This window comes from Lontra canadensis, unplaced genomic scaffold (assembly GCF_010015895.1).
Source record: "Lontra canadensis isolate GAN:19392208 unplaced genomic scaffold, GSC_riverotter_1.0 scaffold160, whole genome shotgun sequence".
NCBI lineage: Eukaryota > Metazoa > Chordata > Mammalia > Carnivora > Mustelidae > Lontra > Lontra canadensis.
Genome location: NW_022631154.1, coordinates 1766905 through 1792423, shown reverse-complemented (window position 1 = coordinate 1792423; position 25519 = coordinate 1766905). Strand labels below are relative to the sequence as shown.

The 25519-nt window shown below is 63.6% G+C and overlaps 1 protein-coding gene across 1 annotated transcript; it reads right to left on the bottom strand.

Annotated features, from left to right (window-relative positions):
* Positions 1-1768: 1768 nt before the first annotated feature.
* LMNA (lamin A/C) lies at positions 1769-17539 on the bottom strand. Its single transcript, XM_032845023.1, has 12 exons — positions 16958-17539; positions 7213-7369; positions 6030-6155; positions 5613-5783; positions 5393-5518; positions 4548-4768; positions 4236-4461; positions 3860-3967; positions 3640-3759; positions 3178-3267; positions 2202-2471; positions 1769-1951 (listed from the first exon to the last, which is right to left on the bottom strand). Exons 1-12 carry the CDS (start codon positions 17311-17313, stop codon positions 1925-1927), a joined length of 1998 nt encoding a protein of 665 aa, XP_032700914.1. The 5' UTR covers positions 17314-17539; the 3' UTR covers positions 1769-1924.
* Between the last annotated feature and the right edge of the window lie 7980 nt (positions 17540-25519).

Genomic DNA, 25519 nt, shown 5'->3' with positions numbered 1-25519 from the left:
GGGCAGGTGGGCGCGCGGCGGACGCACCTGCTGCCCCAGGGCCCGCGCAGCCGCCTTGGCCCCCGGAGGTCCCGGCCCGGGCGGCGCTCTGGCGCCCTCGGGTGTCCGGCCCGGGAAGTGCAAGGACGGGCTCCGGTGCCTCGGGCCAAGGGCGGGAACGGGGTTCCCTCCTCCGGCAGGGGCCGCTTCCTCCAGCGCACAGCCCTGGCCGTGAGCATCCCTCTCCCGGGGGGCTCCTGGGCGCAGCCCGCGGGGCAGCAGGGTTCCCAGCAGGACTTGCGAGGGCTTGTCCCCTCAACCACGCTGCTTTTCCCAGTAGGTTTCCCCATCACCCCAGACTGCTCCCTGCCGGGGGACTCCCCTACCCCAGGGAGCAGACACTTGAGCAGGGCTCCTCCTTGTTCAGAGGGGCCCGTGCAGTCACAGGAGCGGGGGTGGAGGTGGGGGCTGCCGCCCGAGCTCTGGGATCCTGGCCACCTACCCGCCGTGCGGCCGTGGGCAGCTCAGAGAGCCCATTCCCAGCGGCAGAGGCCACAGTCCCCTCAGACCAGGAGGGGCCGCTGAAATAGGGCAGGGATGCTTTGGAATCTTTGATGGGCCGGAGAGAGGATGCTTACTAGAGTTCATGCCCCGTGGGCCCCCCACTCCCTCCTGGGGCTCCCGCTCTGCCTGAGACACCCCTTTGTCCCCGGGTGTGGCTTCCACTGGAGTGGGGTCTCCCTGACGACTGCTGTCCCCAGCTGAGCACAAAGCAGGGAGGAAGGCCAGGCCCTCCTGTGGGCTCTGCCTCTCTGGGGGACTTCCATGGGGGCACAGCCCTGCAAGGGGAGGGCACAGCTTACCCCGAAGCCACTCGCACCAGCCACCAGACGACCCAGGTGTGTGTATGATGAGCTCCGGGGCCCCTGCCGGTCTACCCCAGAGCAGGGGTGCAGCTGGGCAGCAGTGAGCACGAGGATGTGGGAGACCATGTGAGTTGTGTGTGTGTGTGTCTGGACACTCGGTGACGCCCATCCACAAAGACAGACAGCACAACAGCAGGGGATAGAAACAACTAGTGTATTAACTGGCGGAGGAGAGAAGGGGTGCAGATGGGAAATGGGGAGGCAAGGGGCTCTTTAGTGTTTGCCAAAACCTCTGACGCACACCCTCCACCCCCTCTCACTGTCCTCCTCTGGGATGGGGCCACAGCTGGCTCCCACCCTCTCTAGTACCCGCCCTCTCCCTACTCCCCTGCACCCACTTGACCTTGACCTCCGGAGCTCACGCTTCCAGCTTCCAGATGAGGCAGGCTCAAAGAACCTTTCTTCCCCCTTCTCCCACCTCATTCCCACCTCTTGTCTAAATAAAATACAGCAAAAGCAAGTGTAGCTGGTACTGGGCAGCAAAGTCACCCGGGGGGGCTGGGGCAGGGGTAGGGCAGGGGTGGGGCAGGCCGCGGAGCCTCAGCCAGGTATAGTGGAAGGATGGGGGTGGCCAGGGGCCTGGCTCAGCCCTCCTCCCTCAGAGGCCAGCAAAGAAGACTCCACACCTGCTCTCAGGCACCATGTTCACGGGGTCCCCGGGGTGCGCGCAGCAGGCAGAGTGGAGCAGCAGAAATTGGGCTCCGTAAAAGCATCCCTTTCCCTTGGCTTCTGGAAGAAGCCCTCTTTGGTTTTAAGGCAGATAAAGAGTTTCCGGGAGGCAGGGAAAAGCAAGGGGAGATTGACATAGATGATTTTTTTTTTTTGCTTGTGTTTTCCTTCAGTATAAAACCACTGTAGAAAATAACTTCTCTTAGAAAAAAAAAAAATAGAAGAAGAAAACCAAAGGGGTATTTTTCTTTGGCTTCAAGCCCCGTCCCACGAGGTGCAGGGCAGGGGTGGGCGAGAGGTGGGGCGGAAGTGGGAGGCCTCCACCACCACCCGGCCTGGCAGGTCCCAGATTACATGATGCTGCAGTTCTGGGGGCTCTGAGAGAGAGGGGAGAGGGGAGTGGTGTAAGCGGCAGCCTGTGCCCCCGCTCCCCGCCCTCCAGTCTGGGGCTCAGACGGGAGGGGCAGGGTGCAGGAGCCCACCAGCTGGGACCTTGGGCTGGGGGAGGAGGCTCCCACTCCCCCGGGCTGCGGAAGAGAAGGCCTCCCCCCCACAGGGCCCCTTTGGCCTAACCCTCAAGGACCCGCGGCCCCTGCTGGCAGGTGAGCAGGCGAAGCGGGGACTCACCTGGGTGCGGCGGCTGGAGTTGCCCAGGAGGTAGGAGCGGGTGACCAGACTGTCCCCGAAGCTGCCACCCCCACTGCCCCCCACACTGCGGTAGCTGCGGGTGACCGTGACACTGGAGGCCGAGGAGCCGGACGAGATGGATCCGCCCACCGCGGCGGCCGAGCTGCCGGCGGAAGCCTTGTCGGCGGGCTGCCCGCACGTCCCGCACAGCACGGTGCGCGAGCGCAGGTTGTACTCAGCCGGGTCCCCCGAGCTGCTGCAGTGCGAGCCCTGAGGAGGAAGACAAGGCTCAGGCGGGACACGGCGAGCCCCAGACTGTGCACTCGGACCCAGCCCCCTGCTCTATGCTCTGGCGCGCATGGCCACCAGGCAGGAAGGCGGGCTCTGGGCTTGGGGGCCCTGGTGGAGGGCCCCTGCTGGGAGGAGGGGAAGCTGTGGGAGAGCAGAGGGTCAGGAAGACTTGAGGACCGGGAACTGGAGCTGTGGCTGGACCCTGTCCCAGCCACGCGAAGCTTACGAGGGAGAGGAGAGTGAGTGAGCTCCTAGGGCAGCAGCCATGCAAAGTAAATGGGGCTGGGGATTGGGAAGAGAACGTTCTTGCAGGGACAAGAAACGGGGGCGCACATGCAACAGGAGGGGGAAGAGAAAGGAAAAGTGTGCGACAGGAGTGGGGGGAGAGAGGCAGGGCCAGGCGCCCCGCATCTGTCCTCCCATCCCCTTCCTGGAAGACATATCCAGACCCTGTCCGCTGCTCCCACGGGAACGCCCCAGGGCAGCGGAAGTTCCCGCTCCCGTCCTTCCCAGCCGAGGGCACCCAGACACCTGGGCTCCCTGTTCAAGGTACAGGGAGGAGAGAAGAAAAGCCAGGGCAGCGTGTGAAGTTCCAAAACATTCTTTAATGAGAAGATTTTTGGCAAGGAGAGGCCTGGTGGGAGGCCCCGTTGTGGGCTCGGCCTCAGCGGCGGCTGCCACTCACATGGTGGTGATGGAGGAGGTCCTCTCCGTCCTCGTCCTCATCGTCCTCAATCACAGTCACTGAGCGCACCAGCTTGCGCATGGCCACCTCCTGCCAGGGACGGGGCACCAGGCCAGGGGTCAGGGGGTCAGAGCCGGGGAGGGGCACCGGCATCCTCACTCCCGGTGACCCCCTGCAGTCTGCCCTCTGTGGGGCTGGAGGGACTTTCCTTTTCCAGAGGGACCTGGCAGGCTCGGGGGAGGGGTGGGGAGCGGCAAAGGAGTGCACTCCTGCCTTTACCATCCCTGCGGTCTACCTTCCCTGCCTCAGGCCACTGGAGGAGGCACCCCGGGTCTGCCTGCTGGGCAGAGTCTGGGGCCCTGGTCTGACCGGGAGGGAGCTAGGCCCCCCAGGGCTGGGTGCTGCTGGCTCCAGCTCTGGGGCAGGCTGGTCCAGCCGGAGGCCGGCCCGCAACATACTCACTTCCCCAGTGGAGTTGATGAGGGCCGTGCGCAGGCTGTTCCCGCAGCCCCAAGTGTTCTGCGCCTTCCATACCAGGTCGGTAGGGGGGCTATGGGTGGCCCCGGCGCCTGCAGCCCAGATCTGGGGAGGCAGGGTTAGAGAAGGGGGCTCAGTCCAGCGTGCCCAGCCTCAGACCAGCCCCTCCCCACCCAAGGTCGCCCCAGGGGACCCTGCCACTCACCGTCACCACCTGCCCAGCCTTCAGGGTGAACTTCGGTGGGAAGCGGTAGGTCAGCAAGGGGTCATCTCCATTCTGGCGCTTGATCTGCCAATTGCCCATGGACTGGTCCTGCCGGGAAGGAAGGGAAGGGGAAGGTGGGGGAGGTGCGCTCGGCCTCCCCGGCCCACCTTGCTCCTGCGCCTGGGCTCAGCCCCACCAGGGAGAAGAGCGAGGTACCGGGCACGCTGGGGTTGAGCTGCTCCCCCACCTCCAGCCAGTGGAGGGACACCTGGCCCTGGTCTGCCTCTGGGAGGGGCAGCCCACGTCCCAGGGCCATCCCTTCCTGCTGCAGCTCCTCCCTCCCCGAGCCCAGCCCAAGCCCAGACTGCAGGCCGACCTCGCTGGACTTGTTGCGCAGCCGCACGAACTTGCCGTCCTCGTCCACCTCCTCCACGGCCACGCGGCCACTGGTGCGGGCGTGCTGGGAGAAGCTGCTGCTGCGGCTCTCGGACGACTCCAGCTTGCGCTTCTTGGTGACGCTGCCGGTCCCCTGAGTCTGGGAGGAGTGGGAGGAGGCGCGGCCTCGGCTGCGCTGTGAGGTGGGGCTGGGGGATAGACGCAGCCTGGCAAGGGACACAGAGGGGCCTTGTCAGTGCCGGCGGCGGGCCGCACCCCCCCCACGGCCGGCCCTGGGCTCCTCCTGACCCACCTCTCCTCCTCGCCCTCTAGGAGCTTGCGGTAGGCGTGGATCTCCATGTCCAGGGCCAGCTTGATGTCCAGCAGCTCCTGGTACTCGTCCAGCTGCTGCTGCATCCTCGCCCGCATCTCCGCCATCTCCCGCTCCTTCTCGGCCAGCAGCCGCCGGCTGGTGTCGCGCTCACGGGCCAGCGCATCCTCCAGGTCCCGCAGCTTCGCCTCCTTGGCCGCCAGCTGGGCGAGCAAGCCGGGGTCAGGGTTGCTCCCAGGGTCTGGGAGGGAGGACAAGCAGTGCCAACCCCCCCCGGACCCTACCCCGGCTCTCCGGCCCCCACCAGGGCCTGCTGGGGGCTCTCACGTGGCCTGGCTGGCTGCCCCAAAACCTCCTGTATTGAACCGAGATCTCTCGCTCTGGGGCTGCAACCGGCTTCCTCCGGCCATGAGCGCACAGCTGGCTGCAGCACTGAGCCTCACGGAGGGTAAGAGGCGCCTCCATTTTCAACAGGGAAAACCGAGGGGCGCCTGGGTGGCTCAGTTGGCTGCGCGGCCGCCTTCAGCTCGGGTCATGATCCAGGAGTCCCGGGATTGAGTCCCGCATCGGGCTCCTGCTCAGCAGGGAGTCCGCTTCTCCCTCTCACCCTCCCCCTTCTCACGCTCTCTCTCTCTCAAATAAATAAATAAAATCTTTAAAAAAAAAACAAAAAAACGGAAAACCAAGGCTCTGTGGAGCGCAGGTCACACAGGCCAGACCAGGTCACGGACTCCGAATCCCAGGCTCCCCAGTCAGGCTGGGGCCCCAGGGCACACCGTCCCCCCAGCGCCCCCAGGATGCTCTGTCCCCGGAGGGCGGCGGGGCACCTGCTTCTGGAGCTGGCTCAGCTGGGCCGACAGGCTGTCGATGCGGATGCGGGACTGCTGCAGCTCCTCGTGCGCGGCGCCCACCAGGTTGCTGTTCCTCTCGGCCGACTGCCTGGCGTTGTCCAGCTTCAGGGGAGAGCACGGGGTCAGGGCGCCGTCCGGGCCGGGCCAGGGCTGAGGGAGCCGGGCCGGGGAGGGATGGGGCTGGCCGGGGCAGCACCTTGGCGGAGTAGGTCTTCTCCAGCTCCTTCTTATACTGCTCCACCTGGTCCTCGTGCTGGGCCCGCAGCTCCTGCAGCGCATCCGCCAGCCGGCTCTCCAACTCCCGCTGCTTCCCATTGTCGATCTCCACCAGCCGCGTCTCGTGACGGCGCTTGGTCTCACGCAGCTCCTGGGGCCACCCGAGATTGGAACCCGTCCTTGGAGGCTGAGGCCTGCGTGGCCAAGCCCCCTGCCCGATCCTATGCCTGAGCAGGGGCACGGTCACCCTCCTTTTACCTGGGGTCTGGGTGCTGGACGACCCCCCCCACGAGCACAAGGCAGGCAGGCAGGCGAGGCCGGTGCCCGGCACCCAGTGCAGCCCCAGCGCCCAGCACAGCCCCAGCGCCGCGGCCGCGCCCCACGAAGCCGGCCCCACCTCGCTGTAGATGTTCTTCTGGAAGTCCAGCTCCTCCTTCAGGGTCTGCAGCCTGTTTTCAGCGTCCACACGCCGCAGCATCTCGTCCTGCAGCTGCTTCTTGGCCTCGCCCAGCGCCGCCTCGAGCTGGGAGAAAGGGGGCAGAGGTCAGGGAGAGGGGCCGTGGAACATCAGAGCCACAAGGAAGCTGAGTGTCTGTCTGGCACACCCCTTCACATATGCAAAGACAGGTCCAGGGGATGGAGAGCCTCGGCTGTCACCAAGGTCACAGTGTCCCGTCACCCACAGAAACCGCTCTGGACAGGTACTCGCATCCCTCTAGGGCACAGCTCAGGAAGTGCTCTAAAGGGGGGGGTGTCCAAAGTACAGAGGAGCATGGGGCAAGAAACCAAAGTGTGCCTGGGGCGTGGGGGGCACTGCCATGACCCCAGGGTGGGGAAAAGAGCATGTGCAAAGGCCCGGGGGTGTGAAGGCACCCTGAGTGGTGCAGGGAGGGGCTGGAGGTGGGAGGCCCGGAGGGCAATGGCCCAGCCCGGGCTTTGCAGTCAGCCTGCTGGACTCTCCTGTCTGTTCGGCACACTGCAGTGGCAGGGCCTGGGAGGGGACAGGGCCCATGACGGGAGCTGGGCAACTGACGCTGGTTGTGCCCGTGCTCTGAACGGAGGAGGCTGAGCCAGCCAGCCCCTTGGATTCCGTCCCTAGCCTGGGATAGGAGATGGGAGGACAGCACAGATGGTGGGGGGTTTTGAAAGTCAGTACAACCATACCCTTGCCTGCATCCCGTCTGTGATGAACCCCCCACTACCAGCCCAGGCTCTGATGTCCAGACAGACCATGGCTCTCTGGCGGCACAGCCAAACCAGGAGGGATGGGGGCCAGGCACAATTCCTTACAAAGTTATGTGGATGCGGCTGTGGGCTCTTTCATTTATGAACAGAAGCTCTACGGATGATGTGGGGCTCCACCTTGCGACTCCCGAGATCTAAACTGGCACGCTCTAGCCCTTGAGCCGGCTGGGCACCCGGCAATGGGCTATCTGGCATCCCCGCTGCAGGATACCCGCGAGCAGAGGCGGCTGCAATACGGCGGGGAAGGGGGGCCGGGGGCCGGCAGGGGGAGTAGAGTGGCCTGCTCTTGGCCATGGGGGAGGCAGGGTCACAGCAGCCCCGGAGGCTGGCCTCACCTTGGCCACCTGGCCCCGCAGGTCATGGAGCTCTCCCTCCAGCGTGCGCTTCTCGCTGAGTGCGGTGCTCAGGGCAGCCTCCTTGGAGTTAAGCAGAGCCTCCAGGTCCTTGAGCCGGGCCTGGGCGGCCATCAGGTCCCCCTCCTTCTTGGTGTTGCTAAGGAAGCAAGGGAAGAGTGGGCTTAGGAGGAGGAGTCTGTGCCCCAGGGAGAACCTGGCCTCAGCGGGGAGCCAGAAGTCACCTCCCAGAGGCCTGCCCAGCCGGCCCGCCTGTCCCAGGAAGTGCCAGGAGAGGGCATCCTTGCCCTTGGCATAGGCCTGCCCCTGGGGCTGGACTCCCACTTCCCCCAAGGTCCCCCAAACCCCCTTCCTGCTTCTCCACCCTTCCCATGACTCAGTGCTCAGGAACGTGCCTGGGGCCAAGGGCAAAAGCAATCCCAGGAGATGAATGCCTTTCCCTCTCTCTCCTCCCATTCCTTCCCAAAGAGACAGGGCCACCTTTGTCTCCTGCCCCTTCCCACACAAGGCCTTAACCTTCTCCCTGACTCCACCCACTCTCCACCGGGCCAGGCCTCCCTCCCTGCAGGGGCCCAGACAGCCAGGCTCCCAGCCCTGGGGTCCATGCTTCCCTACTGCACCTTGGGCCCCAAAGGGATGGGTCACCTCTCCTGGCCCCTTTTACACACCAGGGACGGTCTGGTTAAAACTCAGGCAGGAGGACAGCAAAGTGTGGTAGTGACCCTTCCCCTTCTCATACCCAGTCTGGGTCCCCTGATCCAGGCCAAGCCGCCTGCCCTCCAGGCCTTATCAGAGCAAGAGAGAATGCTAAGCCTGGTCCTTGGATGGCAACCCTCAGCATCTGGCTCCAGATGTAGCCCCTGGGTCTCCAGGCTTGAACCTCCCTACCCCTCCAGCTGGGCGAAGCTTTAGCCAAGTAACCAGATAAACGCGGCTCTTGCTGTCACCTCCCTCTCCTTCTGGGTCCCCAGTTATGTTTGCTAGATAGTGAATCAGAGACCCAGAGGGGTCCAAACCTCTGTGAAACCCAAGAACTTCCCAATATGTGGTGAGAGAGAGCAGCAGCCCCAGGGCTGGAGGGAAGGATCCCAGGGCGTGGGGCCAGCTGCCCTCATGGAACTCCTGTCCTGAGCCCAAGCCAGAGGACTGGAGGGGAAAGGAAAACCAAACGTGGGCGGGGGTGGGGGATTTCTGTCCTGGAAGGAAGAAGAGTGGCCCTTCAACATTTTTCTCCTCCGCAAAAGCCGTTCGCTCCAAGAGACCCAGCCTTTCCCTGCGAGGCCGAGGGAGCCTTGAGGAAACTGTGCAGGGCGCAGCCCAGATGGGAGCAAACTCCTGCCACCGCCCAGGACTTTCCAAACGGAGTCACTGGTCTCTAGCAGGGCCCTACCAGGAGGGGGACACAGTGACACCCAGCTGGGGCCGGGGGACGCAAAGACCTAGAGAGGGCGCCCCTGCAGGCGCACTGGGCCCAGTGGCCGGCCACACCCCAGAACAAGCCCTTTGACGGGGCAGCGTCCGTCTCCCGCGCAGAGAGGCCCGTCCAGGCCTGGAGGATGTCTCCCCTCCTCCGACTCAGCCAGAAAAGCTAAAAATAAAGTCAAAACCCAGCTCAGGTTTTGGCTGCCATCCGGCCCAGCCCCTGGCTGGGAACACAGCCCCAACTTTCCATGACTTCAGAACTTCTCCGAAGCTGAGCAGTGGCAGGGGGAGGAACCAAGAAGAAACCGCCGGTAAAGTGAAGCCGCGTGGCCCCAGACGGCAGCTCCTGGGCCCGCTCCAGAGCCCCGCAGAGGCCTCAAAACTCGTGGCCGGTGGTGGTGCTGCAGCCGCTCTGGGCAGAGGACTGGGAGGGGCTTGCGGGGGGCCGGCGCAGGCCCCTGCTCTCAGATGAGGACACTAGGCGCAGAGGACCCAAGTGAAGGGCCTGCAGGTGGCGGTGGCCCAGGACTGGTCACACTCAATCCTGCTGTGGGGGACCCCTGCCTTGGCTCCCAAGGCCTTCTGCGGGGATCCCGCCTGCCCGCCATGGCGCAGGGCCCAGGCTGAGGGCAGAGGGGCCGGCGGCTGCCCTCTGCCAGCGCACAGTCTGCGGGGCTCCCGGTGCCCACAGCTCCCCGCGATGGCGGTGTGGGTAACAATGCTCATCAGAGGAAGGCAATGGCAGCAAGCAGGCCTGGGCGCCCCAGGCAGTGGCCGCTGCTCTAAGGGTCTGTGCTCGCTCCCTTGGTCTGCACAGCGGCCCACCAGCCGGCGCCCTCCCCGTGTCACTGAGGACACTGAGGCATGGAGGGTCACGTCCATGGGGCAGTGGCAGACCTGCAGCAGAGCAACCCCTAGGACGGCCTCGAAACAGCAAGGAGGTGATGAGCCTTTCTGTCCTGTCCTGGTGACCGCAGCCGGGAACCACCGGCAAAGAGGGAGGGGAAGGGGGCCCTGGCAGTTTCCTCATGGGGGATGGAGAGCCCCCATGTGTGGGACACTCTCACCCACAGCTCATGACTCAGCCCCCAGGTGCTGTGGCCGGGGAGCCACATGCACACTCCAGGAGACGGCTGAGACGGTGCAAAGCCAGGCCCCTCGCCTGCCTAGACCCAGCAGGGACCCCCGAGCAGACCCTGGTCAGCCCCTCAGGTGCCAGGGCCACCGGAGCTGGTGGGGAGCGGTAGGTGGGGCAGCCCAGGCACTGGGAAGGGCGGGAACAGGGCTGCAGGTGACTCATCCTGGGGGGGACAATGCCAGGCAGGGGTCGGGAAATCCTCTAGCACTCACAGGGGAGACCCTGACTTTGCCCACGTCCTGCCCCAGCCCTCATGTCCAGGTCCTTCAAGCATGGGAGTGGCTGCGTCCCAGTGGGCTTGTGAGGCCAGCAGGGCTGGGCGTCCTGCTTCCGCCTCATCCCACAGCTGGCAGATCCCCCGTCTGGAGAGAGACAGTGGGCTGGGGAGGGCAGCATGCAGAGAGCTGGGGCCCGAGGCCAGGGGTCTGCAGGGGCGCGGGGTCTGCAGGGCAGAGGCCTCAGGGTAGGGAAGCTCGGGGGCGGCTGGGCCCCAGGCCAGGTGCTGGCCCGCCCACTGAGTCACCCTCCTCAGCCGGTCCGATGCCAGATATGGAAGCCAGGCCACCCAGGCCTGTTTGGGACCCGTTGCTAGGGACAACGTACTAGGCAGGGAGGGGGAGGCCCTCATTTCCTCCCCCGGGGGCCTGAAGACGCAAGGGGCACAGAGATCTCAGGCCACCCTCAAACTAAGGAGGGGGAGGGGAAGATGGCCACGGGGTCCCTGAGGAGCTGCCTAGCCCTGCAGGGGCTCCCTCCCCGGTCCCCTTGGGCCCCTCAGCTCACCGGCACACAGAGTTCCCCATGGCTGGGCAACCCCGGGACAGGAGGGAGGGGAGGGGAGGGCAGGGTCTCTGAGACCCGCCGTGAAGGGCGCCCCCTGTGGCAGGGCAGGGCAGGGCAGGGCGGGTGTGTGGGCCACAGGCAGCTCTTCCCTTTCCTCGGAACTCCAGACCAGGGCCCCAGCCCACTTCCTGCCAGTGAGGGTGTCTCCCGGGGCCACCCCCCCGCTTTGTTCCAGCAGCTCCCCCCTTGCCATCTGTCCTTTCTTCCCTCTGTCCCTCCAAGCCCACCCCACCACCTGCACGGCCTCACCCTTGCCCTGGCGCTCTGGTCTACCCCCCCCACCCCCGCCACGGGCTCTGCTGCTGCTTTTACCCCAGCTGACGGACGCTCTGTCCACTTACATCCGGGGCTTTTCCCGTCTGTGCCTGGAACGCCTGCAGGCCGGGCCTCCTCCTGGGCTAACCCCTGCGTGGTCGCAACTGGGGAAACCAAGCCCTGGACCAGGGAAGGCTTGCCCATGGGGTCACCTGAGGACACTCACAGCAGACGGGGACAGAGCCCCCAAAATGCCAGTGGGGCACCCCGAGGAGCCCTGGGAGGGGCGCGCAGAGGGTGGCACTCAGGCCCCCGGGAAGCAAGCCTGGGACGCGAGCTCCCCTGGCCTCCCCAGGAGAGTCATGGCGCCCAAACAGTGTGCGAAGTCACGGGCTTGGATGGTCCCCACCGCTGGGCTGCGCGGCTGGGCTGTGGGTCGGCCGCCGCTTTCTAGTAAGGGCAGGTTGTGGGGAGATGGGACATGTGGGCCTCCAGGTACCAGGTACCAGTCCTCGCGGGCAGAGAGACCTTCAGGAGCAGAACTGTGGGGGACGGGTGTTCCCGGCCCTGCCAGGCCCCGGAGCCTTCTGAGCACCTCACAGCCAGAGAGCACAGGTGGGCCACTCGGGGTGGACCCCACCCGGACCTCCCCACACAGGTGTGGGCACAGCTCTGCCTCCCTGGGCCTCTCTTGGTTGTGACACCACCGCTTCTGCATTGTTCGAGGCCCTCAGATCCCTGTCCAGAGCCGTGGGGCTCCAACTGTCCCCCACCCTAGACAAAGCCAGGTGGTGACTCCAGGCGGGGGGAGGGACTGGCGCTGACAGGAGGGCTGGGAGGCCTGTGGACATGTTCAGACGCAGCTCCAGCAGAGGCGCTGGGCCTGGCGAGGGGCCAGGCCTGAGTCACAGCTGCTGGGTGTATCAACGTGGCATTGTACCGAGGCAGGAGGAGCCCGCAGCCAGAGGCTGGGCCTCGGGGTCCTGCACGATAGGCAGCTGGCTTCCTGACCAACGGCTCTCTCAAGGTCCCTGCCAACTCCCCTTTCCTTCTTCTTGGCCTATCTCTCTAGAAGTCCCTCCTGCCTTGTCATGGCAATGCACGGCTGAGGCCTGGGGCTAGACCAAAAGCAGGGGCGTGGGGAATGTCCGGGGGTAGGGGGAGGCCACCAGCCAAAGGGAGGGGCATTTAGGGGCTCCCCCACAAGAAGCTGACCCAGAAGTCCCTTCTTTAGGATGCATGAACCCTCCCCCTGGTGGCTTCTGCTTATTAACCCCATGACAGCGAGAGGGGGTGGGAGCCACACCCCAAGATCAGGAAAGGAAGTGGGAGGACCTAGGAGTTCTGGTCCCACTGCATTCCAGCTCCAGGTACCAGCTTAGAACCCCAGGAGAAGGGGGGCCCTGGAAATCCCCATCCCTGCCACCCCCCAGAAACCAGGCCCCTTGTTAGGAGGGTCTCTAGCTCCTCAGATCCAGCCCTAGAGGGACACCTGTGTTCTGTCCCCTCCCTTTGACCCCCATGCTAGTCCCGCCCTCCTCCCTCTTGCTGCCAATGGGCAAGATCATCCACGGTACCCCTCAAAAAAAGGCTACCTCCAGCCCTTCCTTCTCTGACCGAGCAAGTTCAGGGTCTCCTGTCCACCCTCACGCTGCCCTCTACCGTGACTCAGCTCCTACGTTGGGCCTGGGATCCCAGCCAGAATTAATCCCGGCTTCCTCTCCCGCAAACTAACAGGGAGCACCCCCGCCCTGCCCCCCCTTCCCAAACTCTGTCCCCCTCCAAGTCCTCCTCACAGCCCGACCTCAGGTTGGGGGAACCGGAGTGGGTGCGGGAAGGGAAGTGCGTGGGCAGCCCAAGGTCAGCTGCACATCCGCTGGGTAACAGCGTGGCCCCTCCCGGGGAATCCCTGCCAGCCCAGCACGGGCCCGTGGCCCTCAGCCCGTCCTGTATCACATGGCCCTTCCCACCGTCCTGGAAGCAGACGCATGACCACGAAGTGTCCCTTCTTACCAGCAATAAAAACAAAGACTAAACCGAGAGTGTAATGTCACCACCGTGAACTGTTCGCACAAACTCTGACAACAGAGAAGCGTGTCTGCGCTCTGCCTTCCGCAGCTCGTGGGAAGCATTTCTATTGAGAACACCATTGGCTGTTAATTATGTTCACATTAAGTATGTTTGATTTTAACATTTATAGCTTATAACATTTATGGCTTGGTGTTTTGGAGGACTGTGCTCTCACGTTGTGGGTCCCTGTGTTCTCCGGACGAGAACATCAGAGCTTGGCCCGAGTCTCTTCCAGGACCCTGGGGCTCCAGGAGGCGGGATTAGGGGGGCACTGCCCTAGTGCTAGGCCTCTGAGCCAGACAGGGTAAGGGGCCTCAAGAGGAGGGCTGGGGGAGGGGGCAGAGGCCCAGCTGGGAGGTGAAGGCACTGCCGACCAGTTGTCCTCCCAGCTGTCCCAGGCTTCAGCCCTGACATTGAACTACTGAATCCCAGGGGAGTGAGGGTGGGGAGTACTGGGGGGGATGAGGGGCACTGCCCACACAAGGGCAAGTCTCAGAATGGAGACTGGGGGAAGGACCAGCCAGGCCTGTGATCCCAGGAAGGCATTCAGGAAGCCCGGTGGGAGCTGCTGTCTCTTTTGTCTCTCTTGGGTTCCTCACGCAGTGCTCAGTCCGTAAGCTTAGCTGCCACTTCACTGCCTCAAAGCAGAATGTAGACTTCAGGGACAGGGGCAGGGGGCCAGCGAGAGAGAACACCGGGGCTCCCTCAGGTGAGGACAGGGGCCCAGGTTTCCTCAAAGGCCTCCATCCCTGTTCCCTCCTATCTCTGCCAGAGGGTACGGCATCCTTCATCCAAGTAGACACTTCCTGGGCCAAGTCCCAAGACAGGAATCCCCAGCCTTCCAGAGCTCTGTCTTAGGGTCCCCGGCCTGGCAGGGTCTTGGGTCTCTCCAGGTACAGGGCAGAGCAAAGGCTGGGTACCAGCAGACCCTGACAGGACAGGACAGCATGCCGGGGTCGCTGGCCCTGCTGATCTCAGAGTGCCACCTGCAGATGGCCAGAGTGAGCCTCGGCAACCCCACCACACCCCGCCCTCCAAACCCTGCCCTGTCCTCTAAGCCAGAGAAGTCAGCTCCCTGGCGCAGGCCCTGAACTGGAACTCCGGAGGCCTGGGCTCAAGTCCTGACCCAACACCCCCTCGCTGTGTGACCAGACAAGCCTCTGCCCCTCTCTGCCCCACTGAGCACTGGGACCAACAGGGGCTCCGCTTTCCTGCCCAGCCTCCTGGGACCGCACTGAAGCAGACAATACAGGAAGTCGTCAAACACCCAGCCTTGTCCTGGGGGAAGAGGAGCTTCTGCTTTGTGGGCCCAGGATCTCCCCACTTCTGACTCAGCCTTCCTCCACTTCCACGTGGGAAGGTGCAGACCTCAGCCCCGTGCTACAGCCTGCAGCCCCGGACCTGGACTCTGCTCTGCACCCACCTGTGGCACCGCAGCCCCCGATGGGGCCCTGGCCCCAGACCTCCAGCAGGGGTCCCACGGAAAGCTCCCAGGATGCCTTGGGGAGCGTGGGGAGAGTGCGGGCATCTGCGCCCCCCTCCCTTTAAGACATCTGCTGTCTCCACCCTGTGTCCCGCTGTCTCTTCTAAAGCCACCAGGGTGGAAGGGAGGGGGACAGCAACTGAGTCAGCCACCCAGCTGTCCTGCTGGGTTGGGGCCCAGCTCTCAGCCTGGACCCCAGGAGGGCTTTCCCTGGTGTTTTCAGCTCCCCATACTCCCATGCTTAGTTGTCCAAACACGTTAGACTCCAGAATAGACAGAATGTGGGCGGGGGGGGGGCGCCGGGTGGGGGCACCAGGGTGCTTGCTTCTGCTTGGAGCCTATTACCCAGCCCAACCAGAGGGCGCCCCAAAGCCTGGGTGTGGTCAAGGTACCAGGCTGGGCCAGGGATTGCCGCGGGATCTTACAGAGAGCTCCGCGCCCCGACCAGATGCCTGGCCCTGACCTCTGTGCTCTCATTAAACATTAAACCAGACAACACCTTCTCGCTAGGCTTTCGTGGGAGGAGTCACGGCAATGCCTTTCTTTCTCTCCCCAATTCTTCATTCTACTCTTCTCCCACTTCGCCCTGGACACAGCAGACACAAAGACAAGCAACGAATCCAGTCTTCTCCACTGGGGACAGAGACGGGGACAGACACCCCGAGTCGAGGCTTCGTCTCCACCTGCCTCCCAGCAGCCTGAGATCCAGGTGTGTCAACCCACCCCTCGCTTCCGGAAGCCCAGCCTCCCCAGCCAGGATCAGAGGGGGAGAAGAGAGGCAGAGGGCTAAATATAAACCGGGCACACACCGCCCCCGCCCTGCCCCACGTGCGTGCACACCCGCCTGGCGTCCCAGACCTGGACAGCTGCACCGTGAGGCTGGGGAGACAGCCTGGCGTGGCTGGGTTAGCGAGGGATGGCTGACTACGCATCCTGTCTCCCGATCAGTGTCACCCCACAAAACACCCGCTGAGAATGCCGTTCGCGGGAAGGGGCAGCGGCAGACTAATCTAACACACTGATGTTCTGGGCAACCCCCCAGCTTGCCCCCCCCTCCCGCCCTGCCCCGTCTGTCCGGCTCCCTCAGTTGTTCCTGTCACTACTGCAAAAAGACAGGAGTGGCCTCTGTCAACAATGCCCCCCGGTGAGTGGCCCTGTCTGCGGGCAGTTCCCACCCAGTCTTCAGGAGGGGATAGACCCGCCACGCCCATAGGGCCAGGGGCCTGGCAGAGGAAGGGCCAAGAGAAGGGCGAGATCCGGATCTCCGGATCCAGAGAGGCTCAGAGGAGAGCCAGAGTTTGAAGACGACTGAAAGGCAGGGAAAGAAGGGAAATCAAGCTGTGGTGGCCCACCGCCCACCCCAAGGATCTCAAGCACCTTCAGTGTTCCTTGGCTTGGAGAAAAGGGGAACGGAGAGGAGGAAAGTAAATACTTGGGGCCTAGGGAAAGGGGGCCTAAACTTCCAGGCTCCAAAGGCCTTTTGAGAAAAGAGGGTGGAGTCAAGTAGGGTGGGGTAGGGTGCGGCAGGGATGGGTGAGGTAGGAGGGGCTTGAAGCGGCCAACGGCTGGATTTCAAAAATGTCCCCTTATTCCAGCGGCTTCATAAGGCAAAGATCAAAACAGAGTCAGTGGCTGAGTGGACCAGGCACAGCAAAGACTGCTCGGTGGGGCCGGGAAATGAGAGTGGCTCACCCCAAGCAGGGAGAGGCAGGGAGGAGCAGGGCCCCCCCAGCGTCAGACACCAGGCAGAAGGCCAAGGCTGGTGCACCAGACCTGGGCACACACAACACAACTTCCTGAGCTGGGAGCGAGCTGGAGCCTCTGCCCTCTGTCTCCCTCCCTCTCCTGCATTCCTGGGCCAAGCAGGCCAAGGGCTGTGGGAGCTGCGGGGGAACGGTGCTCCTGGGGCCCGCTGGAGGGCCTGTCAGAGCCCAGAGAAGGTCCCAGACAGGCTAGCGGAGAGGGTGGAAAGCTTCCCAACTCTTCCAACCCGGGAAAGAGTTGTGCCATGGGGGTCACCTCCATGTTCCTGCCCGGCTAACCTCTCTCCAGCCCCACTGGGCAGCTGCCAGCAGGGGTTCTCCATCTTGATGGGCACCAGGTGTCCAGACACAGGCTGGGCACAGCTGGCACAGTGCCAAGCCAGCCAAGAAAGTTCTAACAGGACCCTTTTACCCACTCCAGTGTGTCCTGAGAGCCCAGATTTCTTAGAACAGGCAGCGCCCCTGGCTCCCGTTGTCCTGCAACCCCCGCCCGGACAGAGTTGTGGGCCTGCCCTCAGCCCCCACTTGGCCCGATGTCCCCACCATTCCCTAGACACCCCGCCCTCTGCCAGAGACTCTGTCCCGTCTTGACAATTTCCCTTGGCACTGCCAGTCACCCGCCGGGGCAGTTCCGGGGAGGGAGGGGACTATAAGGCCAAGTTTATCGGCCGGCCGCTGGCTGGAGTCGGACGGGGCAACTGCCCGCCCACCCTCTCCGCTCCCGCCCGCGCGCCGCCACCTGCGCTCACTCACCGCGCTTTGAGCTCCTTGAACTCCTCGCGCACTTTGCTCAGCTCCAGCTGCAGGCGCGCGCGCTCCTTGGCCACCGAGTCGAGAGTCTTGCGGGCATCCCCGAGCTCGGCCTCGTAGGCGGCCTTGATACCGGACACCTCGCGGCTGACCACCTCCTCGGACTCGGTGATGCGAAGGCGCAGGCCGGCGTTCTCCGTCTCCAGCGAGCGCACCCGGTCGATGTAGACCGCCAGGCGGTCGTTGAGCTCCTGCAGGTCCTCCTTCTCCTGCAGCCGGGTGATGCGGGTGGGCGACAGCGGGGTGGAGCTGGCCTGCGCCCCGCTGCGGGTGGCGCGCCGCTGGGACGGGGTCTCCATGGCCGGCAGGGTGGCAGCGCTGCCCACAGGGCAGAGGTCCCGGGAAGGGCGCGGGGCTCGGGCCGAAGGGCAGAGACCGCTCGGGGTCGGAGCGCGCGGGCCGGCGGGCTCTCGGCGGGCTCCTGGCAGGCGTGGGGTCTGGGCCGGGCGCTGTCGGACCTCGGGACCTGGGCGCGCGGCTGCAGCTGCGGCGCTCCCGCGGACACTCTGAGTCACCGACGCCGGGCACGGGCTCTAATAGGTCTAGGGAGTGGGAGGAGGGGCCGCCGCTCTTAAAGGGGCCGCCGCACAGCCGCTGCCGGAGCCGAGGGGGCGGCGCGGAGGGGCGAGGACCGCGGGGCGCGGCGGAGTGGGCTCCACCCCGGCCCGCGCACCCGCTCGGCCCTGCGCTTCCCGCGTCTTGGGTCCGCCTGCTCCCAGGGCTCCCTCCCAGCCGCAAGCTTGCCCCCACCGGCTCGGGCCTTCCCGGGTAGAAGGCCCAGCCAAAGGCTGGGAGTGGGTGGGCAAAGGGCAGGAGGAAGAGAAAGCGGGTGGAAGGCGCGGGAGGGCGTCAGGCAGGCCGATCCAGGAAAGGTGGGGGAGGGCTGAGCCTGGTGCCCATAGGGGTGACTCACTCTTCTTCCACCGCTGGCTCCCTCTCTCCTCCCCATAGTAATAGTGAGTCACCCCTACCCCCCTCCACATGTGGGCAGCCCATTCAAAGCAGCATCTCAGTGTGCCAGGGTGGGGTGGGGAGGGAATGCCGAGCTCCCTGGGGAGCTGGGCTGCAGAGAAGTTCTGGATCCTCATTTCCTTTAACCCTCAATGTTGGGGGCAGCGGCCAGAAGTTTGGGGTCCCCCTTTTCCTATCTTCTGCCCCATCTTCGCCCTTCAAAGCCAAGCATTGGGTCCTTGACCCCAGCACCAAGCTGCAGGCCCCGCAGAAAGCCAGGAGTAGGACCCAGGCATTTGCACCCATCCCTTGCCCCCTTCTTCAGACCCAAGTGACTGGAAAAAGAGGCTGCGGAGGTCCCTCCCCCCTTCAGTCCTTTCTGCTCCTTCTATCCCACCCTGCCAACTGCAAGACTGTACTTATTTTAATGGATAATTTAAAACAGATACCAGAGCTGTGCGTGTACTCATCACGTTGCTGGGACACCGGGTCCCAGATTCCTGTGGTTCCCAGAGGGGCCTGGAAGGGGGAGCAGGGCAGGGGCTGGACAGCCAGTGGTGGGTCTCTGTCCTGGTTTCAGCCAGAGAGGCGGTGTTGGGGGGCTGGGACAGCAGAGACCCCACAGCCCTCCAGCTGCACTTATCACTACATACCTCCCTGGCCAGGTCAGCTTTGCCACTGATCACCCAGGGGACGTCCCCAGATGTCCCCACCCCAGGCCTCACCAAGGACTCCTCTGATCAGCCTTGTCCTCCGCTCCCAATCCTAGCCCTGGCCCCACCCACCACCTCTCCCTCTCTAACCCATCATTCATCCTCTGCTCACAGGGCCTCAGAATGATGGGAACCTGCCCTCAAGAACTCACTATAAAGGGATTTCCAGACCTTGGCCTTGAGTCCCCAAATCACTCCCTCTCTAAGGGGCAGCAGGGCCCAGGCTCCAGAACCCACATGAGTTCACATCCTGCCCCTGTGCCTCCCATGACTTCTGCTCTGGTGAAGAACCCAGAAAACTCAATTATGTTGCTAATGCCTAAAGCTCCGGGATATCAGGGTTTCTGTAATAGGAAAGGGAAGCAGAGCAGGGAGGGCCCTCTTCCCTGGGTTCTGGAGCCCAGCCTCAGAGGACACAGGGGTTGGAGTGGGGTTAGGATGGGAACTCTGAGTATTTATGGAGGGGAGCCATGGAGGGGATGCTTGAGTTTCCCATCTCTGTGATGGTGACCGGCAACACGGTGAGGTGAGCGTCCAGGACACACCCAAGCAAGGGATCCAGGACACAGCCAGCCCCCCAAGCGGCCCTCTCCCGCAGGGCGTGGCCCCCACTCTCAGCTTCCCAGACAAAACAAAAAGTCTTGTTCTGCTTCTCCCTCTTCTGTTCCCCAAACTAGGAGCGGAGGCGGGGTGGGTTAGCCAGTGAAACGTGAGGGACAGGGCTCATGCTGTTCCCACCACCTCAGCAACCCCCCCCCCCCGCACTGAGCCCCCCCCTCTGCCCCACCCAGTCCCAGACAGGCCCAGCTTCCCTTCCTGGCCAGGGAAGCAAAACCACACTTAACCCTTCCTATCCCAGACCTCCTCATCTTTGTGGAAAAGAGGCAGGAGAAAGGAGGGGGATGGAATCTTAGCCCAGATTTCACGGTAGACTCTTTCCGAAGGGTCTCCCCTCCCTTACCACCGGCACTGAAAGCCTCAATCCTAAATCCAAACTTCAGAGTGGGCCTCGATCCTAACTCCCATACCATCAGTCTGCTCTTACCCCCACTAGGCCACAGATCCCCAGTCCCAGAAGCAGCAGCAGGAGAAAACAGGAGGCCAGGACCAGAGGAGGGAACCTGACCCGGGGTGGGGACCAGGTTCCAGTCCTGCCTCTCCCTCCTCGCTGTGCAGTGACCCATCTGCTACTGGATTCTCAGGGCCTCCGTTCCTCACCTGCAACATGGGCAAGGTGCCTAGAAGAGGCAAGGCTACTACTGTGTCGGCCCTCGATGGGGCTGCCCATTGGTGGGGAGATCAAGGGAGAGGCACGAGCAAGCGTGGCGGCTATACAACAGCAGAGGACTCTGGACTGGGTAATGAATTCCAGATGGAAGCCAGAGGCCCGAGAGCTGGAGCATTAATGAGTATTATCAGAATACAGGGGTGAGTCCAAGGTGTGGCCGGGGCAGTGGAGGTGGCACTTGTCTTGAGGAACAGTGACCCTGGAGAAGGGCACAAGGCACGCTGTGCCTCCCTTCCTCCATGAGCCTTCCTCCCAGAAGTGCTGTGAGAGACAGGAGGGACCAAGTCTGTGTCCCTAACACCTGCTCTTTTCCTAACACGTGGCTCACAGGAGGCGCTCAGAGTTTCTTACCTGAGCTGAATGCGCCTGGCCCTGCTCTCAGGGCTGTGACTCTGGCCTCCCTTTCCTGGTCTATAAAACAAGGATGCTGCGGTGATTAAGTGATATGCACTTGGGGGCACCTGGCTGGCTCTGTGGTCAGTAGAGCACATCACTAGATCTCAGGCTCATGAGTTCGAGCCCCACCTTGGGTGTAGCGATTACTTAAATAGATAAATATTTAAATACACACACACACAGTGAGACGATGCTCGACAGTGAGTGACACTTTTCCACTCAAGTTCACTGTTGCACGTTCTCACACACATTCTCAGCTTGGTCCACAGAACCCGCTTGCGGCTGGAGACGCTCACTTTCCCAAAGGTGAGACTCACTTTCCCAAAACTAGATTCTAAGTAATAGGCTGAGCTTGGAGCCTGGACCAAGCAGCCTGAGCCAAACCCAGGACACACTTCACTCTCTTATGCCGCTTCGGTGGAAGGCGTGGGAGGTGCTGGGGTGGCCCGGTGCCTGAGAGGAAGCCTGGGCAAAGGTGCCAAAGGAGCAGGACCCCCAGAAGCAAGAACTCAGGAGTGTGGGGCAAGTGGGGCGCAGAGGCAGAGGCCTGCTCCGGGGATGGGCAGTGAGGGGACGGGGCTGAGGTCAAGGACAGTGGGGAGGCACTGAGAGGGGAAGAAGCTGAGGAGGCCCTGGCCAGGACAACAGGGAAGCTGGAGGGAGCAGGGGGGTCGGGGGACCTGGACCAGCAGGGATTCCAGAAGCTAATGATGACTGATGAGTGGGGCAGGGAGTAGGTGGAAGCACGGGCGGCAGCCACCTTGGTGAGCCCCCACCGTACCTCTGCAGGCTAGAGACTAGAAATAGCCGTGTTTTACAGAGGAGGAAACCGAAGCCTGGAAAGTTAAATTCTTCATTTAAGGCGGGGCCTCCGAGCTCTGGCACTCCTGGCATTTGGGGCTGGAGATTTCTTTGTTATGGGGGGAGGTTCCCGGCCTCTACCCACTAAATGCCAGGAGCACCTCCACGACCAGCTGGGCCAATCAAAAAGGCCTTCGGATGTTGCCAAACGTTTTCCATGAGGCAAAACTTCTTCCTGCTGAGAACCACCTGCCCAAGATCTTGTGGTTAGTTAGTAGCAGAACTGGAATTCTGACACAGGTTGGCCTGACTCTGGAAGCCAAGATCTTGCCATTAGGCTATCATCGCGGACAGGTGGAGGGGAGAGGAGGCTTCACCCGGGTCCCAGGCCACTGGGGAGGCAGTTGTGCTCCCCCCACAGCAGTGGGAAGGACTGACAATTTGGAGGAGGGTCTAGGGACTGGTGTAGGGTAGGGGAGTGATTTGGCGACTCAAGGCCAAGGTCTGGAAATCCCTTTATAGTGAGCTCTTGAGGGCAGGTCCCCGTCATTCATCCTCTGCTCTCTGGGCCTGGTACTGAACAGGTGCTGAGTTGCTGAGTGAGTCGCACACAGATGACCAGTGCAACCTTGAGGAAGGAAGGACATACCTGTACCTGTTCTTTAAGCATCTGCCAGGCACCGGGCTCTGGGCTGGGGGCCGCGTGGAGGAGCTCCCACTTACTCTCCCCCTCCAGCCTAATGAGGCGCTGAGTCAGAGCCCAGCCAGTCTTCCCTCACGGCTCCAGCGAAGCCAAAGGGGTAACGGATAATGGGGTAGAGAGCCAACCCCTCACCCTCACACCTAGGCAAGGTCTCCCCCCTGACAAGATCACTATCTTAACCTTCTCTAAGCCTCCTTGAAGGGCCCAGAGCAAGCACCTTGATGTCCCCCAATACACATGAGGATGGGGAGGTCTGGGCAGGTGAACTGCCTTGCTCAAGGCCACGCAGCTGACAGGTGACAGGAGCAGGCCCCAAACCCCAGGTGTCCACCTCCACCTTCAGCCCAGACCCCAAGACCAGTCCAGCAGCAATATCCTGGAGTTGGACCCGGAGCGCCTTCCCAACACACCGAACCACTCCCCCCGACGCCTCCCCCACCAGACTGGGCCCAGGTAGAAAGTCCCAGCTTTCCCGAAGCGTCAAAATACACAACAGCAGCGCAGTGCCCCTTACTGTCACAAGCGCCCCAGACTCGGGCCAGGCGGGCCGAAACCCCGCGCGACCCTTTCCTTCCCTCCTCTCCAGGAGTAGGCCCGGGGCCGCCCGCCGCTCACCCTCCCCACCCCCCACGCACCTGCTGGAGGTGGGGGGGGGGGCAGGCCGATGGGAAGGGGCGGGGCCCGGGGCGGGGGAGGGGCGGCGAGCGGCCCGGCCGCCCTCCCGCCTCGCCCGGCGTCCCCGCCCCGGCCCCGAGGCGGCTGCGGACCGGCGGTGCTGACGCAGGCCCTGCGCGTGGGCGGCTGCGCGTGAGGCCGCGAGTGAGTGAGTGTGTGTGTGTGTGTGTGTGCGGTTGCCGGGGACTCCCCAGCCTCGCGAGCGGGGGTTTCCTCTCCCTGTTGCCAAGGAAACAAACAAGCGCCACAACGCCAGACCGCGGGGCTGCAGAGGGTCCCCGAGCCGCAGGCCGCCGCGCGCTCCCGGGAGGGGAGGCAGGAGACGAGCACCCCCAGCCGCCCCTCCAGCCGCGCGTGGGGCCTGGAACTGGGGGCCCCGCCGTGGGCTCCGCGGGACGCGCCGCACCCACGGGGACCGCGCCTGGCGCCGCTACAGCCCCGCGCGCGGGCGGTGTCCCTTCGCGCTCGCCCGGTTGCTGTGCGGAGGCCCTATTTGTGAAAGGGACGAAAATCTCTCTTTGACCAAGTGTTGGCGGCTCTGCGGCCACCCGCGCGCGCTCCCTCTCCTCAGCGTGTCCGAGCTGCAGGGTAGATCCTACAGGTCCCAGCGCCCCCAGCCCCTCTGGGGCGCCCTCGGAAGGCGACCCGGGGCCTGAAGCCAGGGGTGTCTACGGGCCCAGTGAACTCTGGCGGGGAGGTTGGTTGTGAATTTTCGGGAGATTTCCTGATGGATGGGACAGAGCCCTGGGCCCTTTCCCGGAGAAGGGGCTGGGGCTATAGGCAGGCAGGCGGATGGGCTGGACACGGGAGCTCCAGGAGGGCCCCCAGGGATGGCTACGGGACTGCCTTGGGCCAGAGTTTCATCATTTCATTCCCCAGAAGCCAGAACTCCAGAGCTGGGAGGAGTCTTAGAGCAGCTCACAGGCCAACCCCTCTTTCTCAGACCTGCCTGGGGCCAACTGCCCAGATTCCCCGGTGATACTCTCCAGAGGGCCTGCGCCAGATCAATGCACTGGCCTCCCCGTGCCCAGTAAACCCAGCTTCCCCGGTGCCCTGAGAGCCTGCTGGCGCCCTGAGAGCCTGCCGGGGCCCTGGGAGCCTGCCACCCTGGACCCTGCAGGGTTCTTCGTCAGAGGGACAGGGGACAGGAGACCCCTGGAGGAGGTGTAGGGCACCAGGGCATCAGGGCCCTTGCTGGAGGGGGGACAGGATGTACAGGCCCGAGGCCGGAGCACTGTCAGGCTGCCCAGGGAGGGGCGGAGGGGGCATCTGTTTCCTCTTGGCCATGGTTCGCTCAGTCCTACCCTCAGAGGAGGTGAAAATGGTGCTGGCTTCCTGAAGAGAAGCTCCCTGGGGATGGTGGATGGAAGACGGGTGGGTATTCATCAAAACATCCCACATCCCTTGATCTCTCTCCCCTTGGAGCTTCAGGGAGCGGAGCTGAGGCTTAGGGGTGGGGCTGTACTTTCTCTAGAAGCAGAGAGGTGAGGTCCTGGTTCTCAGCACCAAGACTTAGCCCCAGGGGAAGCCAGGCTGGGCTCCCAGTAGGATGTGGTGGGGACCTGTCTAGCTCAGGGGTGGGGTCTCACCCAGGTGTCAGGGGTGGGAGACGGACCGAGGCAGTGAGCACAGAAGGCAGGTGGGGATGTAGGGAGAGATGGGAATGGGCGAAGGAAGGAGGCTGGGTAGGCGGTCTCCTGTGAGGGAGGAGGAAAGGAGCTTTGAGACAAGGCAGTTGTGGGGGGGGGGGGGTCACACCTTGAGTCCAGGCCAGGGGGCTTTGGAGAGGGGACCTGGACAGAGGAGAGGCCCAGGAATTGAGGAGAGGGGCAGCTGCATGGGCTGACACTGGCGCTCCAGCCCCAGATCCTGGTGGGGCAAATATTTACCCAGCAACAAGGGTTGCTAAGCAGGGAGGAAGGAGGGAGGCCAGTAGCTGGAGGCCCTTTCAGGCTCCTCCCTCGCCCTCACGAAAGAGGGCTTGGAGAGGGTGAGCCAAACCACTCCCCTCAGCCCTCCCCCGCCAACCCCTCCATGCACGCACACCATGGGGTCACCTCTATCCACCCCCAACCCCAAGCCGGCAACAGGCGGGGGTGGGGTGCTGGGCTGGGGGAACTGACTCCCTGGGCTGCCTGGGCTTCCCCCACTGTGGGACAACTCTGGGGTCTCCCATCTTGCAAAAAGACCCCTCCCCCAATCAGCTCTTCAGTGGGGATTAGAAAGAGGGGTGCTCTACAGAGTCGGGATCCAGTGAGGGAGGGGATACTGAGGGACTGAGGAACGGAGTCCAGATGTCCTAGTCTGCAGGCTGGGAGGGGATGAGGAGGTGGAAAGAAGGGGGAAGGAGTGAGTCTGTCAGAGACTGTGAGGGGGCAGGACAGAAAAGAGGGGTCCTCAGGGGCACTCCCTGCTCAGGCCCCGGGCAGAGAAGGGGGAGGGGACAAAGGGGGGGGGAGGATATGTTCCCAGGGAGCCAGATGTGGCCCATGTGACGAGGGCTGTTGCTGGCATGGGCACTGTGGGGACGGGGTATGCAGCCATGCCAGGAAGGATTAGTCAGAAGCCTGGAGGGAAGAGGGGAAGGGACAGCTAGTCCAGGACCCCCATGAAGCAGATGGGTGCTTTCAGGGAGGCTGGGAGGGCTCAGGACCTGCAGGGAGGGACGGGCTGTGGCTGAACTCGGGAGTCGGGAGGCAGACGGGGAATTCTGCCGCCCCTTCCCGGGGCACGGGACAGACACGCACTAGGTCTCTTTCTTACCCACCTTCTTGGGGTGAGGTCTCTGCTCTGCAGGCTTCTCCCTGGGAGTTGGTGGATTCTTACTCCCAGCCACAGGGCCTCTGGAAAGTGGGGTACAGAAGCAGGAGGGAAGGGCACAGAGAGGAAGCTGCAGGGGCAGAGGCGGTTCCTGGAGCCTAGGCTCCCCGGTGTGGATGATCGTTCTCGAGGGTTGCAGTGTTGGCCAGATGGCTTCA